The following is a 25,362-nucleotide window of genomic DNA, read 5'->3' as shown; positions in this document are numbered from 1 at the left end:
AAAGGAGACATTCCACCACACAGTCTGGTGGCCTGCTTTGCATAACTGGCCACCACAAAAGTCCCCTTTACTTTTACTGAAGCTTTTTCAAAATGTTAAACCTCCCACCATTCTTTTTCAACAACAGTATGCAATGTTTCCTCTGCCCTCTGTTTGCTTTGAAGAACTTTACTTGATGTTCAGAATATATATACATAAATACTTGATCTGCTGTGCACAAAAGCAATAAGCATTCTACATCAACAACACAAAATAGTTTCACTCTAGTGTTGATAGCACCTGTTTCCCAAGTGTGGTCTGTTTTCATATGTCCTCACACTTTGAAGTACTGAGGTAGAATCAAGAGGTAACTTCTCAAGATTTGTTACACACAAGTTAATTAAAACATGTTTGAATATTACTGATTATGTTGTTAGTAAGTAAAATAAATGTAAAGGGTTCAAAATAGAATTCATTGTTAATACATGGAGTTCAACTAAATAAAATATCATTACATTATAAATACCGTTCATAAATAGTACATTCAACAGTGATACACTAGAAAAGAGCTGCAATAAGTGCTGAGACACATTTGTGATTTAGTTATAGACTTTAAGTGATCTAAAGGATAAAGAATGATGTAAGTGTTTTTATATTAACATAATACACAAAGTAAGACAGTATTATAACGATTTTCATATTGTCCATCTCACAGCTTCCTTTTTGATCATTCTCGCATGTTGTGAGCAAACCTAGTTGTTGTCTTTTGTTTCTTCCCTATGTGAGGCTGGAAGAGTTTACTAATTGTGTTGAAGCCTTTCGGGTGCTCTCTGTATTCTTCATCTTCAGTCTTCTCCCTGTACCTGCTCTGCTGCAGTCCTCCCATAAGTGCTCTGAGCTCAGCTGAGACACCTTTGCCCAGGTAGTGGAGGGCCTTCTTGCCATCATTATCTCTTTCATTCACATTGGCTCCGTAACCTTGCACAAGCAAAACCATTACTTGAGTGTGGCCGTGCATTGCTGCGATGTGTAAAGGTGTGTATCCTCCGTGTGCTTTGCTGTTGATGTTAACACAGGTGCCTCTTTTCCTGGAGATATTCACGAGCTTGTGTATCATCTCGCTGTTGCCATTCTTGGCAGCCCAGTGCAGTGCTGTGAAACCTGACATGAAGTCTTTCTTCTGCGCTAACTGTGTGTCCTGCAGCAGCAAACCATGGATTTGTCCCCACAGTCCAGCAGCACACTTTACCAACCACTCATGAGCCAATGGCTCCAAAGGCACAGACTCTGAGTACTTTGCATCATCTCTCTTGTTTTGGGGCCTCAGCAGGGGGAAACCTGGCGGTTGCATGTCCTCTGTCTGTCTGTCTTTCCAACACTGGGAGTCTCTCTTTGCACCCTGCTTGCAATCTGGAAAGTTCGGATTCAGAGTCGGCACAGATGGCGTAGAAACCTTTGTTAGCAACTTGATTGGTTTGTCCGAGGTTTTACGCGGATGCACTCGGGAATGTAATCCGGCCTGTGTTGCTGGTGCAGAGTCTCTGGGAGGGGATTTTACTGCTATGACAGCGAACACGGCTCCAGATTTCCTCGCTCTGCTCCCCCGATCTCCGGAGATATTCAGGACTTTAACAGTAGTTGCGTCCGCACAACTTATGTTTCTTGATAACGGGCTCCTTTCTAGCATAGCTGCCACAGACGTATGTTTGGCATCACTGTAATAGTTGCCATGTATGTTTGAGGGACAGCACGTAATATTGTTCTGAATATCAGAATAAATCGCCCTGGCTGACTCGGCTCGTCGAGGAGATGATGTGTACGAAAAGCTCGTATTTGGGCTTGAGAAACTGTCATCCATCTGCGTTTTCTGCGAGGCATCCTGCGCCACCTCTTTAACAAAGTCCTGATACCTTTTCTTCACAATCACAAACTTTACCTCGTCGATCTGTTTGACCACAGCGACGCTGTTCACCAACTTCTTGAAAAGGTCCCTATTGTGCTGCTTTTCCGCGGGATCGCTGCAGCTGATCAGACCCCTGAAGTTGTTTAGTAGCTCCGAGTTCTTCACTTTACCTCCGTGCTCCAGTAAAAAAGACAAAAGAGATTCTTGGGTCAAATCCATTTAGTACGAATGTGAAGATATGTAACAGATAGTTTAGATAAAGCCCGAGGGATGATCTCTTCTCTGTCCGCGCTCCCCTCTCCGTTGTCCTCCACCAACCTGCTGCTTCCGGCGCCTCGCCTCACAAACCCTCCCGTTCTATGTCAGGGCTCTCCCCGTTATTACAGCAGCGGCTTGATAGCACGTAGACATCAGAGCTGCTCAAACAAAAGAAAAAAAAGCGAAGTGGATATTTCTATTTTTTTTGTATATTTACATAAAACAATTCTAAAACATATACAGAGTATTACATATGTGTAGGCTATGTTCATTAGTTGGCTATCTTGAGTTTAGTTTATTAGACTTATTACATTTTCTATAAGTCATGTCAACACTTTTTTATTTTCATATTTAATATATTATTGAATCAATATTGTGTCAAATTATACATTTAAATTCTCCTACAATACATGTTTACAAATGTTGAATTGTGACCTATGACATTAAATAAGGTCCCAAAATGGAAAAATCTTTTCCAAAGCTGAGAATCTTTTTTGAATATATCATTAAGTAGATTTTTTTGAAATAGTGATAATAACAGCACCAATGATGCAATGTATCAACACAGCAATGTAATTAAGCGTATTTAACACTTCTGCTTCAGTGGCATATAGCCTATACTGCAGTGGTGCAAAGAAATTGAGATTTTTTACTTAAAATGTTAATTTTTATGTAAAACCTCAAATGTTGCATTACTTCATTCAACAGGTCTCAATATGTATAATAACATATAAAATGTGAAGCTACCCCACATTATCTTAACTTTCTAAATCTAGCCTTTTTCTACCTGCTGCAACAGGTACATAATGCATGAGTAAAAATGATATAAAATAAAAAATGATATCACAGAACCTTCTGGCAGGGGCCATTATGCTACCTGATTATTATAAATAGTTGTTATACTTTAGGTATTTTTGTCAATACGCTTCTGCAGGTAGATTATTATTGTATATGTGTAAAATCTTGATCTTGAAAATGAACTACCCATTTGGTATAATAAATGTAAAAGTAACTATTACTTTTAAATGAATGCTTTTTAGCATTTATAGGGAGTATTGTATTAACTTACTTTTTATATACAACTGTTGCCATAGGAAAACCCTGGGACATGAACCAACTTGATAAAAGAAGAAAAATGTAAACTGGAAAAGGACATACACTGTTACAAAGTATCACCACTTCTGTGGGAGGCTACCTTCTCGTTTCCTTGACAGAAGCTAGTCTATAGTTATCTAAATAATTTCTAAGTTATAAACACAAAATAGTTTGCACTAAACTCCTTCAGTTAGAATACCGTATTGACTAAAGGCTTTAGAGAGCTGTTGTAGTGTCGCCCTCCAACACCGAGGGGGTGTTGCCTCCAAGTGGCCATGTTGAAAGCAGTGGCAGTCTGTCCGTGTTTAATGTGGAGCTGAAGACGGATCATTCCCGCACACAGCCACTTCTGACGATGGCGGCCAACGAGGTAGATGTTTTCGCAGTAAGTATGATGATATGTCTGCGGGCCTGCAGTGACTCAAGATTTGGTGTTGTCAGAGTAGAAATAGGAATCAAACTAGCATAACATCCAGGTGTATGTGAGGGCAAGGTGGTGGTAATGCGATGTGTGGAGAGAATGCAGCAGGGTCAATGCGGTGTTGGAGAAGCTTTAATGAAGCGGGATTAAACGGATTTTTCAGCTACGGTTGATTCAATAGAAACGATGCATCGTCACGCCGTTTTGATGCGTGCTGTCTGTGGAGCAATGCAGAAAAAGCGCACTTCAGCATCATGAAGCAGCACGCAACACTTTGCTGTTTACCATGTCAACACTGTGGCAGGTGCACACGGGTGCTGAATTGACAGGACAGCAGGCGGAGACTAAGTTAAGAGGATAAACCTAAGTAGCAGCCTCCTCAAGTGGTAGCTAGGCCTACCTCATCAAGTTTGCTCAGCGAAAAATTAAATATGTATTAGCAAACGTGTAATAGGGTACGTAGCAATGTGTTAAAGCCAGTACGGGCCTGGTATTTAGCCTCATGTTTACAGGTTGCATTGCAAATGATGGGAGACTTTGAGTTAAGCTTGTGTGTGTGTGTGTGTGTGTGTGTGTGTGTGTGTGTGTGTGTGTGTGTGGTGTGTGTGTGTGATTTTGTCTGTGAGGGGAGTTATGGGTACCAGAGCAGCCAGCAGCTTGGATATCCTCCACCCTGAGAAACAACACTGAGATAAAGAGCTCTTTGTTGTGTGTGTGTGTGTGGTGGGGGACAGAAGTGGATGATTGTTGCATTGAACACATCCTGATCCTCATGTTGAGCCTTTTGCAAGATGCCAGTATCCCACAGTGGTTCTGCTGTGGGAGAGATGAATCGTCTCCCAGCTGATACAGCCAGGGCAAAATACATTGTTTTATTATGTTCACATTGAAATGACTTCATGTATTTTCAGTGTTACAATGACCATTTTGTGGTCCTAGTTTCTCAAAATGTGTTTTTTTTCTGTTTGAGTCTGATTATTGTAAATTAAATAAAATTTTTATACAGTTGGCTGAGCAGAACAAGCAATTTGAAGAGGTAACTTTGGGCCTCTTCAAATCCGAAAAAATAGTGAAAATAATTTTTTTACAAAAACATTTTATGACATTTAAATGATTGATCTCTTTGTCCAAAAAATAATCAACAGACTAATTGATGATGAAAATACTTGTTTCAGCCCTAAATATAAGCATACTGATAATCACAAACCATTACTGTCAGCAGCAGGCTAAGGCCTTATACCAAAGCTTCATAAACAAAAACAAGACGCACAATGTAAAGTATGACATCTGTGCTGCACAACTCAAATGATTATTGTTGTAGCTTGTTGTTTGTTTTTCCAGATTTGCGAGTCTATGAAGGAGGAATTTGGTTTGTGATATTGAGACTGAACCTTTTTATAGCTTGGACTATTCAGTGAGTTAAGTGGAAGAGAGAGATGACCTCATTTGCAAAGAATGCTTTTAAGCTTGAAAGCAGAATGATGGGGACGGAATCTGACAGAAGAACTTTTTTAACCTCGCCATTTTATAGATTTTTGTCATTTCCTTGGAAATGTGGTGATATGTGAATATGAGCAAATATTGCTAAAATGCAAGTCATTTATTTTCAATACATTCTTTGACCTACCTGTTTTCCAAAAACCTCAGCATGAAGAAAAACGAAACCTAGAGCTCGGAGGTCATGTGGGGTTTGACAGTCTTCCAGATCAGTTGGTCAGTAAATCAGTTGCACAGGGATTCTGCTTCAACATCCTCTGTGTCGGTATGTATGAACCCAGGAGGAGTTCATCATCATTTGAAATTTTGAGCATTTATACTTCACCTTGTCTTTCCCTCTCCCTCCCCGTTTATCACAATTTCATTTTCTATCTCTTTTTTTAAGGTGAGACAGGGATAGGCAAGTCAACATTAATGAACACTCTTTTCAATACAACATTTGAAAATGAGGAAGCCAGCCACTATCAGAGTGAGGTACAGCTACGCCCACAAACCTATGATCTGCAGGAGAGCAACGTTAACCTCAAGCTGACCACTGTGCACACTGTAGGGTTCGGAGACCAAATCAACAAAGAGGAAAGGTAAAGATTCTTGCAGATGTTTGTTTGACTTTTGGTGCTGTCCGGAATGTTTTTTTTTTTTTTTTTAAAGGATCAGAAATGGACAAAACTGTCCTGCACAAAGGAAAAAAACTACAATTCCAGTATAAAATGTTATACCAAACTTGTTGTAAATACAAAACAGACTTTTTCAGAGCAGTTTTGATACTGTTCTATAAATAATCATAGAAATTTCTCTTGGTTAGATCAGCATCAGCTATTAATCATGTCCCCCTCTTGCTCTGCAGCCAACACACTTGCACAATATAGAATAGAGAAAGAGATCTGGCCTGTTTCTAGCATGTGAATTGGGAGGGAAGAAAGGGATATGGGAATGACTGGTAGAACTAATGCAATCTCAATAGACAGACTGCTCCAACAGCAGGGAATAAAAAAAAAGCGGGCAATCTTGGCTGCAAGACTGTAGTTGCAGAGTTTGTTACTAGGATACTAACATGTCTCTCGATCATCAAGGAAAGCAATGTAAAGTTTATTGTTCATACATGTAAGGATAAAATAATGATGCTCATGTTGTACGCCTTGTGCTGTCTTTTTTTTTGGGCAGCTATAAACCCATCCTTGAGTATATTGATGCCCAGTTTGAACGGTTTCTTGAGGAGGAGCTAAAAATCAAACGTTCCTTGTTCAACTGCCATGACACAAGAATCCATATCTGCCTGTATTTCATCGCTCCCACCGGACACTCCCTTAAGTCCCTCGATCTGGTTACAATGAAGAAACTGGACAGCAAGGTGAACACAGACTGTGGCACGGTGTATTTCAGCAGTCAATGTTACTTGTTTCTCAGTCTGTCACTTTCTTTCCCCCATGCAGGTGAACATCATCCCCATTATTGCAAAGGCAGACACGGTATCCAAGAGCGAATTGGACAAATTAAAGATCAAGATTATGAGTGAGCTTGTCAGTAATGGAGTTCAGATTTATCAGTTCCCAACAGAGGATGAAGCTGTTGCAGAGATCAACACCTCCATGAATGTGAGTCCTAGAAACACACAGACACACATAATACATAAAACAATACTGTATGTATTTTACAAGGTAATATACCTTTTAAATTTCTCCATTATTGTATTCTTAAGCCAATACTAGTATTGTAGCACTTATTGGGCCATATTTCCAGTACGGGCCTAGTCTGGTTTAGACCTTTGAATTTTCTGCCAACATCTGATTTTTTTAACAGAAATTTAAATATAATAGAAATACTAGTATTGTTGACTATACTACTAGTAGGGATTAGCAGTTAATTCTGATTATCATGCTACCGAAATTTAGCAGAAATAACTGAAGTTGCACAATACAAGTCACAATTTGAATCCATAGTAGAAGCATGTCGTAATAGCAGAATGAGATCCTGGATATGGCAACAGTAGTATCATTTTTAACCATATTGTATTGTACACTTTATGTATTGTATGTTATAGACTCATCTTCCTTTTGCTGTGATTGGAAGTGTAGAAGAAATAAAAGTGGGAAATAAGATGGTGAAAGCAAGGCTGTACCCCTGGGGATCAGTACAGGGTGAGTCCATTGTATGGATTTGACAAGCATCATAAAAGTCGGATGCCTGCTGCCAAACTATTTTTAGTTTTTGAGTTGAGATAAAAACATGATATCACAATTCTTTTTTTTTTTTATGATGGTGAAATGTCAAGTTTATTTTCTTTCAGTGGAGAATGAAAACCACTGTGATTTTGTGAAGCTGAGGGAGATGCTACTGCGTGTGAACATGGAGGATCTCCGAGAGCAAACACACACCCGACACTATGAGCTCTACCGTCGCTGCAAGCTAGAAGAGATGGGCTTCAAGGACACAGGCCCGGACAGCCACTCGTTCAGGTGAAATTAGGGATAGCAGTGATGTAATGCATCTGGGCAACTCACTTCAGTGGAACTGCCAAAAATAAACTTGTTCTCTTATGATGGACAGTAAAAATTGTGCTGATGAATGACTTAATTGATAAACGGCACATCAAAATCTAGATTTTTATGATTTGGAAGGGGATGATCTTTTCTCTATTTAATTGGAGCTCAAAGGTAAAGTGTAAAGTTTGATGTGTAATTAGACTCTAGTTCAATTATTTAACTAACTGCATAATTATTTGATGCACTTAGTTATTTGACTGATATGAATCTTTTAGTGCCTTTGTAAATTCATCTAGAGATTAGCCACTCCCTTCTCCATATTACTGGGGAGAAACCATAGACTGTACATGACCGGACAACGTGTGGTTCGGCGAAGTGCTGCAAATGAGGAAGTGTCTTAAACCTGAATTCTATCTGAATTACAGCAGGGGGCGACACGTGCGGTTGCAAAAGGAGGTTGGTTTCTGTAGAAGTTCATGACAAAGTGACTCACATCAATTGATTTATTACCTCATGAGTTAATGGTTACAACCGCTAGTTTTAAGTCTTCTGCAACACAGAATGCTGTTACTTTTTTGAATTATGGTCTTGTTGCTTTTAAAATCGGCGCTAAAGCCGTGGGTGTTTAAGGATGTGGCTGTGATGTGATTGCCAGTGAAAGTGTGTAACGTAACGTAGAGTGAAAGCAGCTCCTCCCTCACTCCTCCCTCTCGTCTAAAATCGTCACATCCGCAACCAGGATGGCTGCTCCCATAATGGCAAACTTTACGATGGATAGCAGATCTCCACAAACCAATGGTTGACATCACACACGTGTTGTTCATTATATACAGTCTATGGGAGAAACTACCGTAACTCTAGTTCCTATGCTCATGAAATGACACACGATATATTAGTTAAACCTCAGATCAAGTTCAGGTTAGGTTGAACCGGCAATTGATAAATAAAAAAAGGTTTTTGTTTAAGTCCCTTTTTAAGTTCTTAGAGACAACTAGCTAATTTCAAACTAGTGATTCACTATACAGGAAACATCTGTAGTGCTTTCCAATCAAAACCAATCAACTGTTTAAACACAAAGTCATCGCAAACTGTTAAATAACCTCTAGATATAACAGTTTTTGGGACCAAATGCTATATATTAAACCCAATTGACACTCCTTTGTAAATAAAGTTATGACTTTATTTTATTTAAATGTGCATAAATATGTGTTTCAGAGTTAATAGCATTTATGTATGTTTAGAGTGAGTGGGAAATATTTATTATGCAACCTAATAACCTTATTTGGTAATTTAATCTGTTATTGGTATTATGTTTTGTAATTTGAGGTATGTTGTTTTTATTTTTGTGACAAGTAACCTAAAATATTCCCAGTTTACATCCTCATTAAACAGTATTTTTGAGTGTCAGGTCAGATGATGACTATTTTACCTATTTTGCTGTTCAATCTAAATGGTTCATGTGTTAACATGCTTGTTTTATTGCTCCAGTTATGCCTGGCAGTTCTTGCTTGTAAATATTAAGTAACTGCTGTGCTCTAGGTTGTTGTATGGTACAACCCATTTTAAATATGTGATGCATTAATCTCCACCCAGTGAACATTTATTTTACAATTTATACACAGTTGCAGTAACCAACTCCTTAATACTAATCCTCTCCAATAAGTTAATTTTAACATTGCTTTTACTCTGATCTTCAGCCTTCAGGAGACATACGAAGCCAAGAGGAAGGAGTTCCTTGTGGATCTGCAGCGTAAAGAGGACGAAATGAGACAGATGTTTGTCAACAAGGTGAAGGAGACAGAAGCAGAGCTGAAAGAAAAGGAAAAAGAGGTGAGGATTGACATGATCATAAAACAACTACTCAGTGAAAATATACCATATTTGGTTAGTCTCACAGTGTGCCCTGTCCCATCATCATCATCATCATCATCATCACCATCATCATCTCTAGCTTCATGAGAGGTTTGAGCAGCTCAAGAGAATGCACCAGGAAGAAAAGAAGAATCTGGAGGAGAAAAGACGAGAACTGGAGGAGGAGATGAATGCCTTCAATAGAAGAAGGGTTGCAGCTGAGACACTGATGGGACAGGCCCTCCAAGGCTGCTCACAGCAACCATTCAAAAAGGACAAGGACAAGAAGAAGTAAGTGGGCTTTTCTCTATGTATGTGGTCCCTTTTGTACACCATGGTTGTCAGAGAAAGCGGTAATGCCACTAAATAATAATACCCCTAAAATCTTAAATGAGGTTAAATGTCATCCGGGCATTACATTCACAAGCCAGAGACACATACTCCCTAAGCCAGGCGATGTAGAGTTGATCGGACAAAGGGGGGAGGCGTACAATGTGATTAATGAGATAGTGTTATTATCCCAGAAGCCATGTTGACTCAGAAACTGATACAGGGACAGATTCAGACTGACACTGTGTGCCCAGACACAGTGGCAAGGGTCACAGCTTGCATGACACAGCCTGATGCTTTTGTCTCTGCGGGCGGACCTGCCAGACTGCATCTCAGGCAGGGGCACTTCTGTTTACATCCTACTGGTCTCACCGATGCTCACGCCAAACGCAACGCAGATGATACTCCGACATCCTACGGAGAGCTGTAATCATTTCTGCAGGTGGAAACATTATGTGTCAGTATCTTATATATACGCTCAAACATACATACATACATATAAAGCTTGAAGCTCAAGATTAGCCTTAAAAATTCACAATCACAAAGCTGCTCTTATGATTAGTGACGTAAAAATAAAAAAGAAAGCCTTCAAAGAGTTTTACTATTAATGGCAGTTTGTACTTGCTCTAATGCCCTAACATATGGGGGGAAACGTTACCAAAGGTATTAAGCCAGTGTAATACCACACAGGGCCGATGATATGATTTCACCAGGTTTATACTGTATCTTTACCTCTAAAATACTGTAGCTGCTGATCCTTCTGGCTGTGCTGTATAACACAGAAAAGGCAGTAAATACAATAAGAACAGCTACAGACACTTAATATACAAAGGTTTATAAGATAGTGTGGTAACACTTGAAGTTTTCTACATAAGAGTGACATGACGCAGTCATGACACATGAACCCTAACCATAACTTCTCATGACAAAACCAAATGACATTTACTAACCAAAGCATTATGTCATAAACGTTTATGACTTGTTTATAATGTTTTGTGACACGTTCCTGACAGTGTCATGTTACTCTTATGTAGATACCCTCAAGTAAAGTTTAACTGTGCTTTGGAATTGTCATTTAGAGGAAGATGGGAAACGTACAAATAAAAAGCTTTAGGTGTTGAAAATACATCTGGGTAACTTAAACGTTTTTTGCAAGTGATTAATTTATCTGCTTTGGCAAAAAAGTACGAGGAGGTGTTATTCGAAGAGGCAAACCAAACAGAAAGCTGAGGTCCTCTTCTCTGTGTTACCAGACAGTATTAGTGACCGAAAAAGTAATTTTTCATATGCAACCAGTTTGGTACAGTCATAGTTTTTATGCCATGTGTCTTATTGTATATGACCTTTAAAGAGAGTTTAAACTCTTGATTTGAGTCATCAGATTGAGAAACATCTCAATAAATTCAATCCACCATGTTGCCTAAATCTCATTTGGAGACATTGGTTTTCATGATGTTTTTGATGCAACTGATCTGATTTAAATGTCAAAAACAGGAGTTGGGCTGCCAGTATGACTCCAAACGTAGCTTAAATGTAGTAGGCATATGGAAACAATGTGGACGCTAAAACAAGTTCCAACCCAAACGCTGTTGCATTCCCATTTCATTCATTTATCCCTTTGATTTGTACCAATCATCAAATCCTTCATTCTTTTCTTTCCCCCACCCCCCCATATTCTGTCTAATTTCTTTTCCCCTTTCAGTTGATTTGTGGATCAAACATCCAGGGAAACCAGGAATGTGTCTGCCATCAGCATGGGAAAAAGAGACTGTCATATCTGACATTACTGACGGACACTGTGTGTGTGGACAGTGTCACAGTTACTATGCACGTATGTCAGCCCGAACAATGTGATGGCTATAAGCCACTGTGTACTTATGGATCAAAAAGGTAGCTTTGCTCAGTGTATTTAATTTGTCCCTAATGCTGACTCTGCTAGACCCACAATCCATGGACTGTTTTCCTAACATGTAGCTTGTGTTGTTTTATGGTCTTGCCATTTGTGTTTGTGTCCTGTTGTAGAACAGGAGACTTTTAATTACTGACTAAATTGAACTAATGGCTTTGAGTTATGCTATGTATAAACATACAGTAACATACGTACAATAATGTACTTTCAAATATTGTTGATTGTTTTTCTAATTGTTGGTAGTTTGAGGTAAGCTAATTTAATTTTCTCACACCATTCTATGCAGAGATTAAAAAAAAAATAGTCTTGAAATGAGAAAATATATGGCCATAATTTATATTCAAATAAATAACATCAATGGAAAACCGAACAGAGCATCAGTTCATCTGTTGGTCCACTGAACCCATTCCCCTTAAACTCTCTGTTCTCTGGGACTTCCCATCACATCAGTCATTTGTGTGATCCAAAGCATTTCATATTTCACTCGTTTTCCTCATGACGTACCAAAAGATGGTTTTCTGATTTTTACTGGTTGACGGTGTTTCTGTAAAAGCATTATCCATTTCATTCAAGTTTAAGCTTGGATTTTGCCATCCGTCAGTGGCAGCAAACATGGCAAATAACAAACTGCTCAATAAACTTATCTATCATTTGCACTAAACTTTAGTATTCAATAACTTGTTGAGGTTTTTTTCATGACGTTAATGGATATAGAGTTGCTTGTTCATATAAATGACATGGTTTTTCTTTCCTTTTCATAGCTTCTTTAGTCTTCCATCTGCGTGTTCCTTAACCTCAGGAAGGAATTTGAATTAGAAGACTTTCTACTTCATCAAAAGATCACAGACTAACAATCAAGTATATTATTTTTACAATGTGAAATAACAATTTTATAGAAATGCACTCCTTGGAAATGATTCAGCCTGACGTCTTCCATGTCTACTAAACTCTAAGCAGCGCTCTGTAGCATGGTCTCTGCATGGCTCCTAACCTTCATTCCTATAAGTATTAAAAGATTGCCAAAATCTCTGTTTTTGTACTAAATGTGCTACCTTCATTTCATGTTATGCTTGTAGTTTTTGACTGTTTACACTGTGAAATATAAAGTGACATGATATTCCTGTAATGTTGTTTGGATTGTATACTATGTTGGGATTTATACGCACTTTAAACCAGTCATAATACAAATACTATCTTTAATCATTATAAAAGGTGTCCTATCATGCTAACATGTCAGCCCTTATGTTGTGTCAAAAAGATCTAGTTAGAAGTAGTTCATAGTGTGTGTATATACAGTATGTATATATATATATATATATATATATATATATATATATATATATCTATATATATATATATTGTTATATCTATATATATATAAATATATATAACTATATATATGTGTATATATATATAATATATATAATATATGTGTATATATATATATATATATATATATGTGTATATATATATATATATATATATATGTGTATATATATATAATAAAATATTATAATATATAATATTATGTGTATTTATATATATTATATATATTTGTATATATATAATATATTATATATGTGTATATATATATATATATATATATATATGTGTATATATATATATGTGTATATATATATATAATATATTATATGTGTATATATTTATGTATATATATATATATGTATATATATAGATAGTGTATATATATATATATATATTATATGTATATATATATGTGTATAATATATGTGTATATATATAGGTGTATATATATATGTGTAATATATATTGTATATATATGATATGTATATATATATATATATATATGTATTATATATATATAATATATATATTTTATATATATATATATAATATATATATATTATGTATATATATATGTGTGTATATATATAATTATATATATATATATATCTTAATATATATTATATATATAATATATATATATATAAATATATATATATATATTATAATATATATATATTATCTGTTACGTGAAAAAAGCCTGGATGTATATAAATTCAGGATGAAATCTATTTATGTCAGTGGATCTCTATGGTGGGTCATTGTGAGCCCTCTTGCAGATTTGACGATGTAATAAAGACTTTATTGAAAACGTGCCTTGGTCTCCCCATAATAGCACTTTTAGACAGGAAAGTCGATAGATACGACAGGTTGTGTTAAGCTGTGGCCTCAACAGGTTCAGGGTCCTCCCAGATTGTTCCAGAAACCTGCCAGTAGGGACACAAATGCTGTCGCTTCTCCATTTAAAAATAAGAAGAGACCGCATAGTGGAATACCACCTGGCCTTGGAAAATAAATCGGTATATAAAATTATAAGGGCTACTTTTCAGGTTTCCAGAAAATTCTCCAACGGCCTTGCCATTCTCTTCCCTCCCCTGTAATGTTGTCCACTGTTTGTTGGCCTCTGTTTTATTGTTAACGCTAGTAATTAATCTAATAATGCGTCAATTAATTTGCTTTATTGTTTTAAGTAAAAATGAATTTAGCATAAAAGTAAAGTGATTTTATTGACAACCTAAAGAAAGACAGTAGGTCCCAATTTACTGTCATGTCCCGCCTCCTCATCTGCAATTGGCTGCCAGCCAGACTCAACCGTGATTGGCTGCAAATACATCCAATTGAAATTTGGAACCAGGAATGTGATCCGTTAGTGACCAATGAAAGCTCACCGTGTTTGGGCATGGGCTTGGTTTTATGCCTGCATTAATTCCTACACGGCCCTTTTTCACCATCGCCTTACGCTAAGGGTAGGGGGTGTGCATAGGCAGAAATTAACCTGTGCTTAAAACTTTCTTTAGTGAAAGTTCATACTTACTCTTTTTTGTGTTTTAAGTATCTTTCCATTCGCTTATTTAAAGCGTGTGGAAGCATTTTTTCAATCGCTTATTTTTCATCATAATAAAGACAACGTAACTTCATCCAAGGTAAGTCAACTAGCTAAGGATAGCTAACTAGCTAACTAACGGTAATATTCCTTCTATATCACGTCAACTGACAATATGTTAAACTAAAATTGGGTTTTAAAACGTCGTTATACTAACGTCCTTAGCTGAAAAGAGACTAACCTAACGCTTTGAACATTGGAAAATGATGTTAGCGGTTGTAGCTAACGTTAAGGGTTAACGTTACGTTGTTATCGCCAGATTAGTTTATTTTCACTTTTTCCGTCGTTAAACATCACGTTAAATTGATTTAATGCCCGCAGTGTTGTGTCTTAAAGTTTTTTAGCCACCGGTGTACGCTTTAAATTGTTATCATACTTGGGTTTGTTGTTGTCATCAGACTCTGTGTTAGTTCTGCATTGGTGTGTACGGCAGGGACATGTCCCGACATGACTACACGCTCGGCCTGATCCTTTGATATTAGCCTAATCATGTGTCCAGACTATCAAACATGTTCTACAACAGAGATAATCAAACATTTATTTACATTTTAATATGATAAAATACTATTACAAATTGTGACAAACTTAGTTTGACACACATGTTTGTCCATGTTATATATCCAGTTACCGAAAGTTACCACCACTCCTTGCTTGGCTAGCTAGCTAGCTAGCCCAGTTGAGTCCAGGTCAATGACAGCTGTTAGGGGAAGGCTTGTTACTGGATAACTTAGAAATGTGACGCTCATGTCTCAGCTACTCAGGAGTAATACATATCCTAAACCAGACATGTTTATATTAGTAAACCAGATTTCATACGCTGAAATGTGTAAAACAATTTTCTTATTAAAGTTCAGTTGTCCTAAAATGAACCAACCATTATATTTCATTTATAATTACTTTATAACCTGTTTCCCTCATTTGTAAAGTTGACATTTTGTGTAGGAGATATATCTATATAATACGCTAGATACCGTTTGGAATTTGGTTGTTGTAATAGTAGGTAACTGCTTTTTTTTGTGGTCTTAGTTCATAATTTAGCTCTATTTCCTTATCTGCACAGATGATTGACACAGTAACAGGACCTGGAGCACAGCCCTTTGCCGTTCAGCTAAAGGCCCTGACAGATCTGGAGGGCCGATACCAACCAAAGCTGAGCGGCTTGAGGCTCATCGAGAGCTCCCAGGACAATGGCCTCAGGATGACCACCAGACGGAGGGAGCTGGAGGTGAAGGACCTGCTCTCTTTGACCAGGTTCTTTGGTTTCAGCTCAGAGACCTTCTCACTGGCCATCAGTTTGTTAGATCGATTCCTCTCTGTAATGAAGGTTTGTAAATACATTAATGCCTGAAAAGTACATCTTGTTGGCTATCAAAAAATATTAAAGGTTGTTTTTATAATCTAATTTCCTTTCCTTCAGATTCAACCAAAGCACCTGTCCTGCGTGGGCTTGTGCTGCTTCTACATTGCCGTGAAGTCCGCAGAAGAGGAGAAAAATGTGCCTCTAGCCAACGAACTGATCCGCATCAGTCAGAATCGCTTTACAGTGTCTGACATGATGAGGATGGAGAAGATCATCATGGAGAAGCTCTACTGGAAGGTGAAGGCCCCCACAGCCCTCCGCTTCCTCCGTCTCTTTCACAGCCACATCCAGGAGCAGCTCGACGCTGAGAGGTAAGGACGGTCACATCAACCTGCAGGGTTGAACCATGACTCAACAAGATTATATTTACTCTACTAAAATCTTGTCTTCTCATATTTGGCTCTAAAGAGAATACTAGTCCCAAAAAAAATGTTTTTAAAGTCAACTGGCACAGTCCTATATAAAATCATGTAGATTTTTAGACATGTTGGAAAACAAATGTGAAAATGTGTTCTAAACATTAGATATTGTTTAAATTTAAAATGTATGAATCAAATTTGTGATTTGTTTTGTCACTAAACTGTCATGGACAGATGTATGTCTAATCTAGTGAGCTCTGCTTTACATCCATCTTATAGAAATGTATGTATGTGTTGCCATCTTGACACTAAAAGCATTTTCTTTTCACAGCAAGAAGATACTGAGCCTTGAGAGACTGGAGGCTCAGCTGAAAGCCTGTCACTGCTCCTTTGTCTTCTCCAAAATAAAGGTAGGCCAAAATAACTGGTCTGCAAACATTTTAAAGGTGGCCTATTTCCAGTTGGAACTGTACTGTATTCGATTATTTCATAATGTCAAAGTGGCATCCAACAGTTCCACTTTGCTAGCCATTTGACTGAAACTCAAAACGCTTTCATGTTTGTGGTGGTAGTCCCTCTGTGTTGAGCATATTCATTTTTAAAATGTCATGTTTTCTATGCCAGCTTTCTTAGAAACCACATTTACTGTGTTTGCAGTTTTTTTTTGGATTAAGACTCTTGTTTCTCTGCAGCCATCTCTGCTTGCCATGGCTCTCCTGTGTTATGAGGCCCAGGAACAACACGACCCTGAGTACATTGACAAAATATCAGAGGCCCTGGAAAGTCTGCAGCAGCAGCTGAATGTAAGCACCAACTGTTGCAATCATAAATGTGTTGTGCATTTAACAACTCTCAAGTCATATTTTTGCCTTTAGTAGTTTTGGTGTAGCTTTGTCTGGTTAGAGCCCAAATATAAGATTGTTTGATGTTTGGATTTGTGGAAATTAGTCACCATTGTGGAACAGGCCCTTGGTGGATGATTAACAATGTTTTTCTCTGCGCAGATCAGAGACGGGGACCTAGTTTGTGTGCGGGAGTTGGTTGGAAAATGTCTGGCTGAATATGCCACCACCAGGTGCTCCAAGCCTAACAGCCAAAGGCTTCGCTGGGCTATTTCGGGAAGAACTGCACGTCAGCTGAAGCATAGCTACTTCAAGATCACTCATCTTCCAACCATACCTGAGTCAGCTTGTTAAACCTGGGGGTACAAACGGGTGAACTTACATGCTGAAAAAAGTTACAACTGTCTCCAAATTATCTTTCTCTGGTTGGATGTAATTTTTGGGTGACTTGCAGTATGGTCACCCATGTACAGCTCCAGTTATTTTCCTTACAGATCTTCATCAGTGATGATGGATTTCTTTAAGGAAAAGCTAAAAATGTTACGGCTTTTCTCAACTTTGTTTGCCATCATACATTGATCAAGCACACACTTTTTTTTTTTTTTCCTGCCCTATGACAAGGAGTAATGCTTTGTCAAAGGTTTATCTGCTGCCATCATGCTAAGCTTTACTTTCCTGGTTGAGTTGCTTGCACAAGTCTACAGTATGTCCTTGTTAAAATCCGTACCACGGTGTTTGGTATTTCCTGGAACGGGTTGCTGGTTTTAAGCGAATAAGTATTGAACCACCTAGGTCCTCAGTCCACCATGTGGAAGAGGAGGGAGAAGGATTTTGTGAACAGCAAAAATGGAACCAAGAAATCGGGCCCAAAATCCTTAACTCCCACCCTAGGTTGCTTAACTGTCCTGAATGCACACTCCTACCCAAGGTGAAGATTTTTTGTTTTATTTTGATACGGCGAGGGAGCTCTGGTTTTCTCCAGTGAAGTGAGGCTATTGACAAAACTGTCATGTATAGCTAATCATACAGTTTGAGCTGAAATGTCATCAGTGGTTACAGATGAGTTGTTTTCAACAATTCTTAATTTGTGTACACAGAGTGAAGAAACGCATGTATTAATTGATTTCAGTTGTCAATTATGCAGAGAACACTAAAAAGGTTGTTGCAGTGGAAATGTGGATTGGAATTTGTATTGCATTTTCTTTGCCAGTTTTCCTGTCGGGTAGAAGTTTCTTTTAGTGACAGAAATAAAATGTGTTCTCAAATTCAAAATGTCAAATTGAATACACCATCTTGTAAACCTATGTACTTGTACCTTTCAATAAAACTTTATTGAAAAGTTATTGCATCTGCATTCTTCTCATTATTTAAACGCATCACACATGCTTCTTACATCCAAATAGAACAGTTTAACAACGGTTGTTCTGCCTGTATAAGCTTTGCAACCTGCCAAAGCAGGTTGAGGGTTGAAAGGGTTCTTGTGAAAAGTGTCTGTCGAACAGTAAAGTCTTCCTGTATTCAAACGTACAGTATGAGTTCTAAAGGCAAATCTTTGACTTCTCATCATAGGGGCTTTGTTCGTCCGCATACCATGGATGTCCTCAGTTGTGTTCATAGGCAGAGGGGACACCATGACGTTGCTTACTTCTGTAAACTGGAAAAGTCCGGACCACCGCCAGCAAAATTCCCAGTTATCTCTGCACCGCTGAAGTCAAATCCAGGATTCTGGCAAAGAGGAATGCAATTCATTTAGAAACAGGAGCTCTGTTGCCACCTATCAAGGCTAGAATACATTTAACAAATCCACACTAGATTTAATATCTGTGCTGTAGAGGAAGACAGGTGTCTGATGACTTGTAAAAAATTCTTGGCAACATGCACCATGACCCTTCAGGTGGCACTTAATGAAACTAACCTCCCGCTGGAACCTCTCCAGTGTGAGCTTCTTCTGCATCTGGTCCTGGACCCAGGCATTCGCACAGTACTCCCCCTCCAGCAGGGAGGACCAGCAGTTCCCTGCTTCTCTGTTAGTCTTCATCAGAATGATCCGGATGAGACACTTGTCCTCTAAGCAGGAAAATAGGTAAACAGGATTGAGATAAGGGTGGCCTTTAGAACACTAAAGTCTAAGTTAGTGAGTGTATGTATAGACATGAAACCTACCTAGTGTCCATGTAGCCTCGTCAGACATGGTTGTGTCAAACAACTTTCCCTGACAGAATATAAAAAGAATAGATTGTGAGGTTAATATATGTGTTCACTTGGTAGTTATTGTCATGGTAATTGTCATAAGTAAATAATTTGGGAAAATTGAACTCAAGTCAAACTTTGAGCATTCCTTCTCTTTTTTTCCTCTTCCATAAATGTGTTTTTAAGTAACAGGGAGTTGTTCTTTACATTGTTAATCTGGTCGAGGAGACTGAGCAGGTTTAGATGAAGAAAGGCCAGTGATATTCCTGTATTCATCCATCGTGAAATGGAATACAGCAAACGTAATTGTTATTGATTACACCTGTGCTTTTCCTAGTAGTGGAAAGTAACTTAAGTACATTTACTCGAGTACTGTAATTAAGTACAACTTTTCCATACTTGTACTTTACTTTTATTTCAGATTCAAATACTGTACATTTTGCTACACTGACTTTGGTTATAAGTTAATTTTTTTTAAAATTGGTTTAGGTTATAAAGACTTGAATACCAGGGGGGAATTCACAAGGTACCCAGCAGTGTGTGAAGTAGTTAAGATGAGCCCAACCTTTAACACCTGCTGCATACAGGTGATGTACACATTTTGAATATGAATCAAGAATTCTAATGAGATTCTGACTGGACAGGCACCCAGTGCAAAAGCTCTGATTGAGGAGTCCTCTTTTTTGATTTGAAAAAAAAGCTACAGACTGGCATACTAAGGAAAGCTCCTTGTGGGACTGGCTCTAGTGGCTGTAATTCTGCACTAAGGCTGAATTTCGGCAAAGAGACTTCAGATAGAGTATTAGGGGACCACCACTAAGGTCTGTATAAAAGAGACTTCAGATAGAGTATTAGGGGACCACTAAGGTCTATATAAAAGAGACTTCAGATAGAGTATTAGGGGACCACCACTAAGGTCTATATAAAAGAGACTTCAGATAGAGTATTAGGGGACCACCACTAAGGTCTATATAAAAGAGACTTCAGATACATTATTGGAGGACCACTAAGGTCTATATAAAAGAGACTTCAGATAGAGTATTAGGGGACTTCTAAGGTTTATATAAAAGAGACTTCAGATAGAGTATTAGGGGACCACCACTAAGGTCTCTATAAAAGAGACTTCAGATCAAGTATAAGGGGACCACTAAGGTCTATATAAAAGCATCCATGGGAGCCTTAAAAAAACAACTAAAAACATATTTACCAAATTAATCTACTTTTATTTCCTTTACCCCTGGAGGGCTGAGTCGTAACATGCTCCAAAAAAAAAATAATAATAAAAAAAAATCACTCCCACATTAATTTTTCCCCCCAATTTATTTACCCAATTACTCCCACATTCAGTGTATAATTTTTCTTCATTTACCGTTCTTTCTCTTAGTTAAAATTACGTTGATTGAGAGTGTAGCCTACCTTGAAAATTTCCTTCCCTTTGACAAGCAGCTCAATGTCCCTGGATCCCAAATGACACTTGACCTCTTTAGCAGACGTCCCATGAGGCACGTTGACTTCGATAAAAACCTCCTCCATGGTCTGGTACCAGGAGCCCCAGGGCGTCTTGCAGGGGACAACGCCGCTCCTCTCCTCGAAGTGCACCGACATGCTGCGGCTCCACACACGGCTGACGGGTTGGCTAACGCCTGCTAGCTAGCTAACTAACTTACACTGTATCTGGCTAACAGTTTGCTACGCGATTAATCTTTCCCACTCTTTACTCGATGACTGCTTCACAGAACTGTTGTTATAAACATCTCAAGTTAAAGTACTTTCAGCCTTTAGCACAGACACTGTAAGAAATTGTTCTTTAGTTGTTTTGTTATTTCTCGCCATGTTGTTTTTGCCCCCCTCAATCTCGAAACTTCTTCTTCTTCGCTCAGTATGGATTACAGTTCCGGTTGTGAACAACATTGTGGCCTTAGCGTCATCTGCTGTCTGATGAAATAACTTCAGCAAGAAAAACAAACGAGATACTGTACATGTCAGACTTGTAGGGGCTTTATTGTCATTGATAGATAGTTGCATTGCCTTTAGTGTTTTTTAGTTTTAAATAATTTTACTTTGTCTGTAAAGGATACCCATAGAATCAACTGTTTGTCTAAAAGAGGAGTGGATTTACTAATCTGTTAATTAGATTACTGTTCTTAGTTTAGTGCCTCTGTGTCCTTACATACCATACACACCAGTCAATTTAACAGCACCAGTAAGGACGCCAGCTAACTGCAAATTTGGTGACAAATTCCCCAGTATGGCCGTCCTGACATTAACTTTAGTTACTTTTATCTGCTGGATAAGGTAAGTCTTTCCTCTCTGCTTGAACAATGGTCAGAGTACCATGAGCCTTGGAGTTTAACTTTTTATTTCTCTGCAGTCTTGGTAGTGTACTTGGAATTGAGAGGATTTACTCGGACAACATTACTATCATTTTGGATCGACTTTTGGATGGTTATGACAACAGACTACGACCAGGATCTGGAGGTAATTCAGACTTTAAATCCTAAAGCCTTGTTTGTAAAGACTTGTATATTTAGTGATAAAATAATCAGATTGTGCAAGTCTATTATTGTGCATCTTGTATTGTTGTGTGCATTGTACAGTTGTTATAATTACTGCTGCAGGTGGTGTTACGGAGGTGAAAACAGACATCTTTGTCACCAGCTTTGGACCTGTTTCAGATGTTGAGATGGTAAAATACTACTGCTGTAAGGAGATGTATATGTGGAGACTGTGGGAGATAACAGCATTTTATCTAATGAGCTTTAATGTGTTTGGCCTGCTCTATAACTCCATTACTGATGGCCTCTAAATTAATAAGACTATATGTCAGACATAGGGAATGGCTGAATGGATTGATTAATGATTATCTGGGATGAGTGGCATCCGTCATTGCCTCGTCATCTCTCCACACCTTCCACTGCAAGTTGAAATTGCTCTCCAGTATCATGCAGACTGATGAATGGCAAGGACAAATGTTGAAGTTTAAAACTAGAATCTAGGGAATGGTTTATTTTACATCAACTGACATGTTATGTTCATGCATCAGGAGTACACCATGGACATGTTCTTCCGTCAGATGTGGGTTGATGAGCGGCTAAAATTTGAGGGCCCCACTGAAATCTTGCGACTGAACAACCGCATGGTGGACAAGATCTGGACGCCAGACACTTTCTTCCGAAACTCCAGGAAGTCAATTTCTCATAACACGACCACACCTAACAAACTCTTCCGCATCATGCAGAACGGAACTGTCCTCTACACTATGAGGTGATCTTACTTATTGTTTTGTTGGTGAAATATTTGGAGGACACTAGGTGTATAGGAAGAGATGACTTGTGTCTGTGTGTTCTCTTGCTGTTAGGCTGACCATTGGCGCAGAGTGTCCAATGAGGCTGATGGACTTCCCTATGGACGCTCACTCCTGTCCTCTCAGGTTTGGAAGCTGTAAGTATCACAACTGTGTTCCTAAACAAAAGGACTAATAATGCTTAGATACATAAATGTGTCTAAACTTTCAGTTTTTCAAAGTTTTTCCTGATTTCCTTTGCATTTTTAGATGCCTACACGAGCAGTGAAATCCTTTTCACTTGGAGGAAGGGACCAGTTGCCTCTGTTGAGTGTCCCGCTGAGTCCATGAGTCTTCTGCAATATGACCTGGTGGGACAGACTTTGTCCAGTGAAATATTCAAATCAAACACAGGTAACGCTTGCTGTCAGCTATCACATTGCGCTTTTTACCAGGACACTTTTGCAGTCGTACCCACAACCTGCAAAAGTTTGCAGAATTGTCAACAATTAGTCCAGAACTTTGCCGCTAGGCTGTTGACCAGGTCCAGCAGGTTGTCGCACATCACTCCAGTCTTATACTCATTACATTGGCTTCTGATTAAGTTCAGCATACAATTTAAAGTTCTTTTTCTGGCTTATAAAGCTTTGCATTGTCTGGCACCTGCTTATATCTCGGACATGCTCCGTCCGTACACTACTAATAGGTCCCTCAGGTCTTTTAACCTAGGATTACTGCTGAAAAAAAGTGACCGTTCCTTTGAAGCAGTGGCTCCAACCCTGTGGAACGCCCCTCCTACTATCTTACATTCTGCAGTCTCTGTTCAAGCTTTTAAAAAGCAGCTGAAGACACATTTGTTTAAATTTGTTTTTGACTCTGGTTTTAATCGTTGAAATGGTTTTCATTGGTCATTCAATAATTAGTGTTTTTTTCCCCCTTATTTATTTTCTGTCGGATGTATTGTACTGTCTTGTTTGTAATCTATGGGTTTTAGGTTTAAAACGTGGAAATAATTGTCAGTAGTCATTCAGAAATTATTTTCTTTCATCCCTTATTTATTATCTGTTAGATTGTACTGTATTTACACAAATGCTTATCTTGTGAAGCACTTTGTGACTTTGTCTGTAAAAGGAGCTATATTAAATAAACTCATTATTACTATTATTATTATTATTATTATTTTAATTTGAAAATTCTCATGAACTAATGGATCTGAGAGTAAGAGGTCAGATGAGTCTCTTTAAGCTCTGCACTAGTGTCCATTAATCCTCCACAGTAGAGCCTGTATAAAAAGCAAAGACTTCCTTGAGCAGCCGTCTAGTGTAAGATACTTAAGTGGTCAGGCCTAATGCTTACAGTGTGCCTTTATAAAGAACTATGGGGTTTAAAGCCCAGTGAATGCACCGACAGAGAGGGGGAAGGATGGAGTAGTGTGTGTGTTTGTGTGTGGGTTGGGTGTCGTGTCGTTGGGTTGGGGTGTGTTGTGGGTGGTGTGTGTGTGTGTGTGTGTGTGTGTGTGTGAGTGTGTGAGTGTGTGTGAGTGTTGGGAGTGTGTGTTTTCTCTTTTCACCAGAGAAGAAGGAGACGTGGTCCCCTGCTGTGACCCTAGCAGATTCCGAAATAGAGAGAGAAAAGGAGGCAGGCTCCAAAACGCAGAGAGGATACCCATTTGGAAAACACACAGAGAGAGAAAACCGTGTGTTGTTGTTGTGTGTGTGTGTGTGTGTGTGTGTGTGTGGTGTGTGTGTGTGTGTGTGTGTGTGTGTGTGTGTGTGTGTGTGTGTGTGTGTGTGTGTGTGTGTGTGTGTGTGTGTGTGTGTGTGTGTGTGTGTGTGTGTGTGTGTGTGTGTGTGTGTGGTGTGTGTGTGTGTGTGTGTGTGTGTGTGTGTGTGTGTGTGTGTGTGCAGCAGCAGCAGCGTGTTTTTGGTCTGTGAATGTGTGTATGCATGTGTTTAGTAATAGCAGGGCAGTGTTAGGATAGTGACACTGCATGCTCTCCTTCTGCCCCCTCCTCACTTGTCTGCTGTACTCCCTCCTCCTTCCATCCTCCTTTTAGTCCTTCCTCTCTTCCTTCCTCTTGTCTCTTACATTCTGTCTTTCAGTTCGAGGACTATTCCCATCCTAACAGCAGCAATATATCTTTATGTTTCTCTCAGCAGTTATTCTGTTTCAAGGGCAGGCTAAGGCATCCTTGTGGTGCTACTGTGTTCTGTCCCTCGGGGTTGCTCTCTTCACACATGCTGTTTATCTTGCAGGTCACTACTCTGTGCAGGTGGTCCATTTCCACCTCAAGAGGAAGCTGGGCTACTATCTTATACAGACTTACGTTCCTCTTATAATGGTTGTCGTGCTGTCACAAGTCTCTTTTTGGATCAACAAAGAGTCTGTTCCTGCACGCACAGTTGCTGGTAGGCCCCTCTTCCCACCAACGAATGTCCTACTAATCATGTTTACTATTGCAATACTTCTCTCTTTGTGTTTCATAAATGCTTGTCTTCCTCCAGGCATCACCACAGTGCTGACCATGACCACCTTGAGCATCAGCGCCCGTCAGTCACTTCCCAAAGTTGCCTATGCCACCGCGATGGACTGGTTCATTGCTGTGTGTTTTGCCTTTGTGGCGTCGGCGCTTGTCGAGTTTGCAGCAGTAAACTACTTTGCCACCCTCCAGGC

At 38.8% G+C, this 25,362-nt stretch overlaps 6 protein-coding genes and 1 long non-coding RNA gene across 10 annotated transcripts in view; 4 read left to right on the top strand and 3 right to left on the bottom strand.

Annotated features, from left to right (window-relative positions):
• Positions 1-152: 152 nt before the first annotated feature.
• On the bottom strand, positions 153-2,224 carry sowahab (sosondowah ankyrin repeat domain family member Ab). Its single transcript, XM_032528489.1, has one exon. It carries the CDS (start codon positions 2,099-2,101, stop codon positions 707-709), a length of 1,395 nt encoding a protein of 464 aa, XP_032384380.1. The 5' UTR covers positions 2,102-2,224; the 3' UTR covers positions 153-706.
• Positions 2,225-3,500: 1,276 nt separating this feature from the next.
• Positions 3,501-13,043, top strand: LOC116697161 (septin-8-A). Of its 3 annotated transcripts, none has more exons than XM_032528491.1 (10): positions 3,501-3,605; positions 5,304-5,418; positions 5,539-5,734; positions 6,318-6,504; positions 6,587-6,748; positions 7,195-7,291; positions 7,441-7,609; positions 9,334-9,466; positions 9,588-9,778; positions 12,488-13,043. In XM_032528491.1, the coding sequence occupies exons 1-10, from the start codon at positions 3,591-3,593 to the stop codon at positions 12,540-12,542; spliced, it is 1,320 nt and encodes a 439-aa protein (XP_032384382.1). In that variant the 5' UTR covers positions 3,501-3,590; the 3' UTR covers positions 12,543-13,043. The 3 variants fall into 3 exon arrangements, with proteins under 3 accessions (XP_032384382.1, XP_032384381.1, XP_032384383.1); XM_032528490.1 differs by having other exon boundaries at positions 3,591-3,620; XM_032528492.1 differs by lacking the exon at positions 12,488-13,043 and adding an exon at positions 11,520-12,463 and having other exon boundaries at positions 3,591-3,620.
• On the bottom strand, positions 9,866-15,554 carry LOC116697168 (uncharacterized). 2 transcript variants are annotated; one of them, XR_004333941.1, is made up of 3 exons: positions 15,255-15,554; positions 13,853-13,978; positions 9,866-10,253 (listed from the first exon to the last, which is right to left on the bottom strand). It is a non-coding gene; the product is annotated as an uncharacterized LOC116697168 (long non-coding RNA). The 2 variants fall into 2 exon arrangements; XR_004333940.1 differs by lacking the exon at positions 15,255-15,554 and adding an exon at positions 15,032-15,163.
• Positions 14,432-18,559, top strand: ccng1 (cyclin G1). Its single transcript, XM_032528496.1, has 6 exons — positions 14,432-14,695; positions 15,716-15,979; positions 16,073-16,326; positions 16,706-16,784; positions 17,067-17,177; positions 17,379-18,559. The coding sequence occupies exons 2-6, from the start codon at positions 15,716-15,718 to the stop codon at positions 17,568-17,570; spliced, it is 900 nt and encodes a 299-aa protein (XP_032384387.1). The 5' UTR covers positions 14,432-14,695; the 3' UTR covers positions 17,571-18,559.
• On the bottom strand, positions 17,836-21,272 carry nudcd2 (NudC domain containing 2). Its single transcript, XM_032528497.1, has 4 exons — positions 20,823-21,272; positions 19,380-19,428; positions 19,132-19,283; positions 17,836-18,941 (listed from the first exon to the last, which is right to left on the bottom strand). The coding sequence occupies exons 1-4, from the start codon at positions 21,009-21,011 to the stop codon at positions 18,858-18,860; spliced, it is 474 nt and encodes a 157-aa protein (XP_032384388.1). The 5' UTR covers positions 21,012-21,272; the 3' UTR covers positions 17,836-18,857.
• A 159-nt stretch (positions 21,273-21,431) lies between these two features.
• LOC116697163 (gamma-aminobutyric acid receptor subunit alpha-6-like) lies at positions 21,432-24,135 on the top strand. Its single transcript, XM_032528495.1, has 6 exons — positions 21,432-21,701; positions 21,778-21,884; positions 22,025-22,092; positions 22,450-22,670; positions 22,765-22,847; positions 22,960-24,135. The coding sequence occupies exons 1-6, from the start codon at positions 21,655-21,657 to the stop codon at positions 23,580-23,582; spliced, it is 1,149 nt and encodes a 382-aa protein (XP_032384386.1). The 5' UTR covers positions 21,432-21,654; the 3' UTR covers positions 23,583-24,135.
• The window catches only part of LOC116697353 (gamma-aminobutyric acid receptor subunit alpha-4-like), a 6,918-nt gene continuing 5,451 nt past the window's right edge, over positions 23,896-25,362 (top strand). Inside the window, exons 1-3 of the mRNA XM_032528661.1 lie at positions 23,896-23,914; positions 24,945-25,097; positions 25,194-25,336. Of these exons, the coding sequence (XP_032384552.1) occupies positions 23,896-23,914; positions 24,945-25,097; positions 25,194-25,336 (315 nt within the window). The remainder of the gene's footprint in view (positions 23,915-24,944; positions 25,098-25,193; positions 25,337-25,362) is intronic.

Source organism: Etheostoma spectabile, chromosome 10 (genome assembly GCF_008692095.1).
Source record: "Etheostoma spectabile isolate EspeVRDwgs_2016 chromosome 10, UIUC_Espe_1.0, whole genome shotgun sequence".
In the NCBI taxonomy this organism is placed as follows: Eukaryota; Metazoa; Chordata; class Actinopteri; order Perciformes; family Percidae; genus Etheostoma; species Etheostoma spectabile.
Note: the sequence above shows the minus strand (reverse complement) of the source record. Positions and strands in the feature narration are given on the sequence as shown.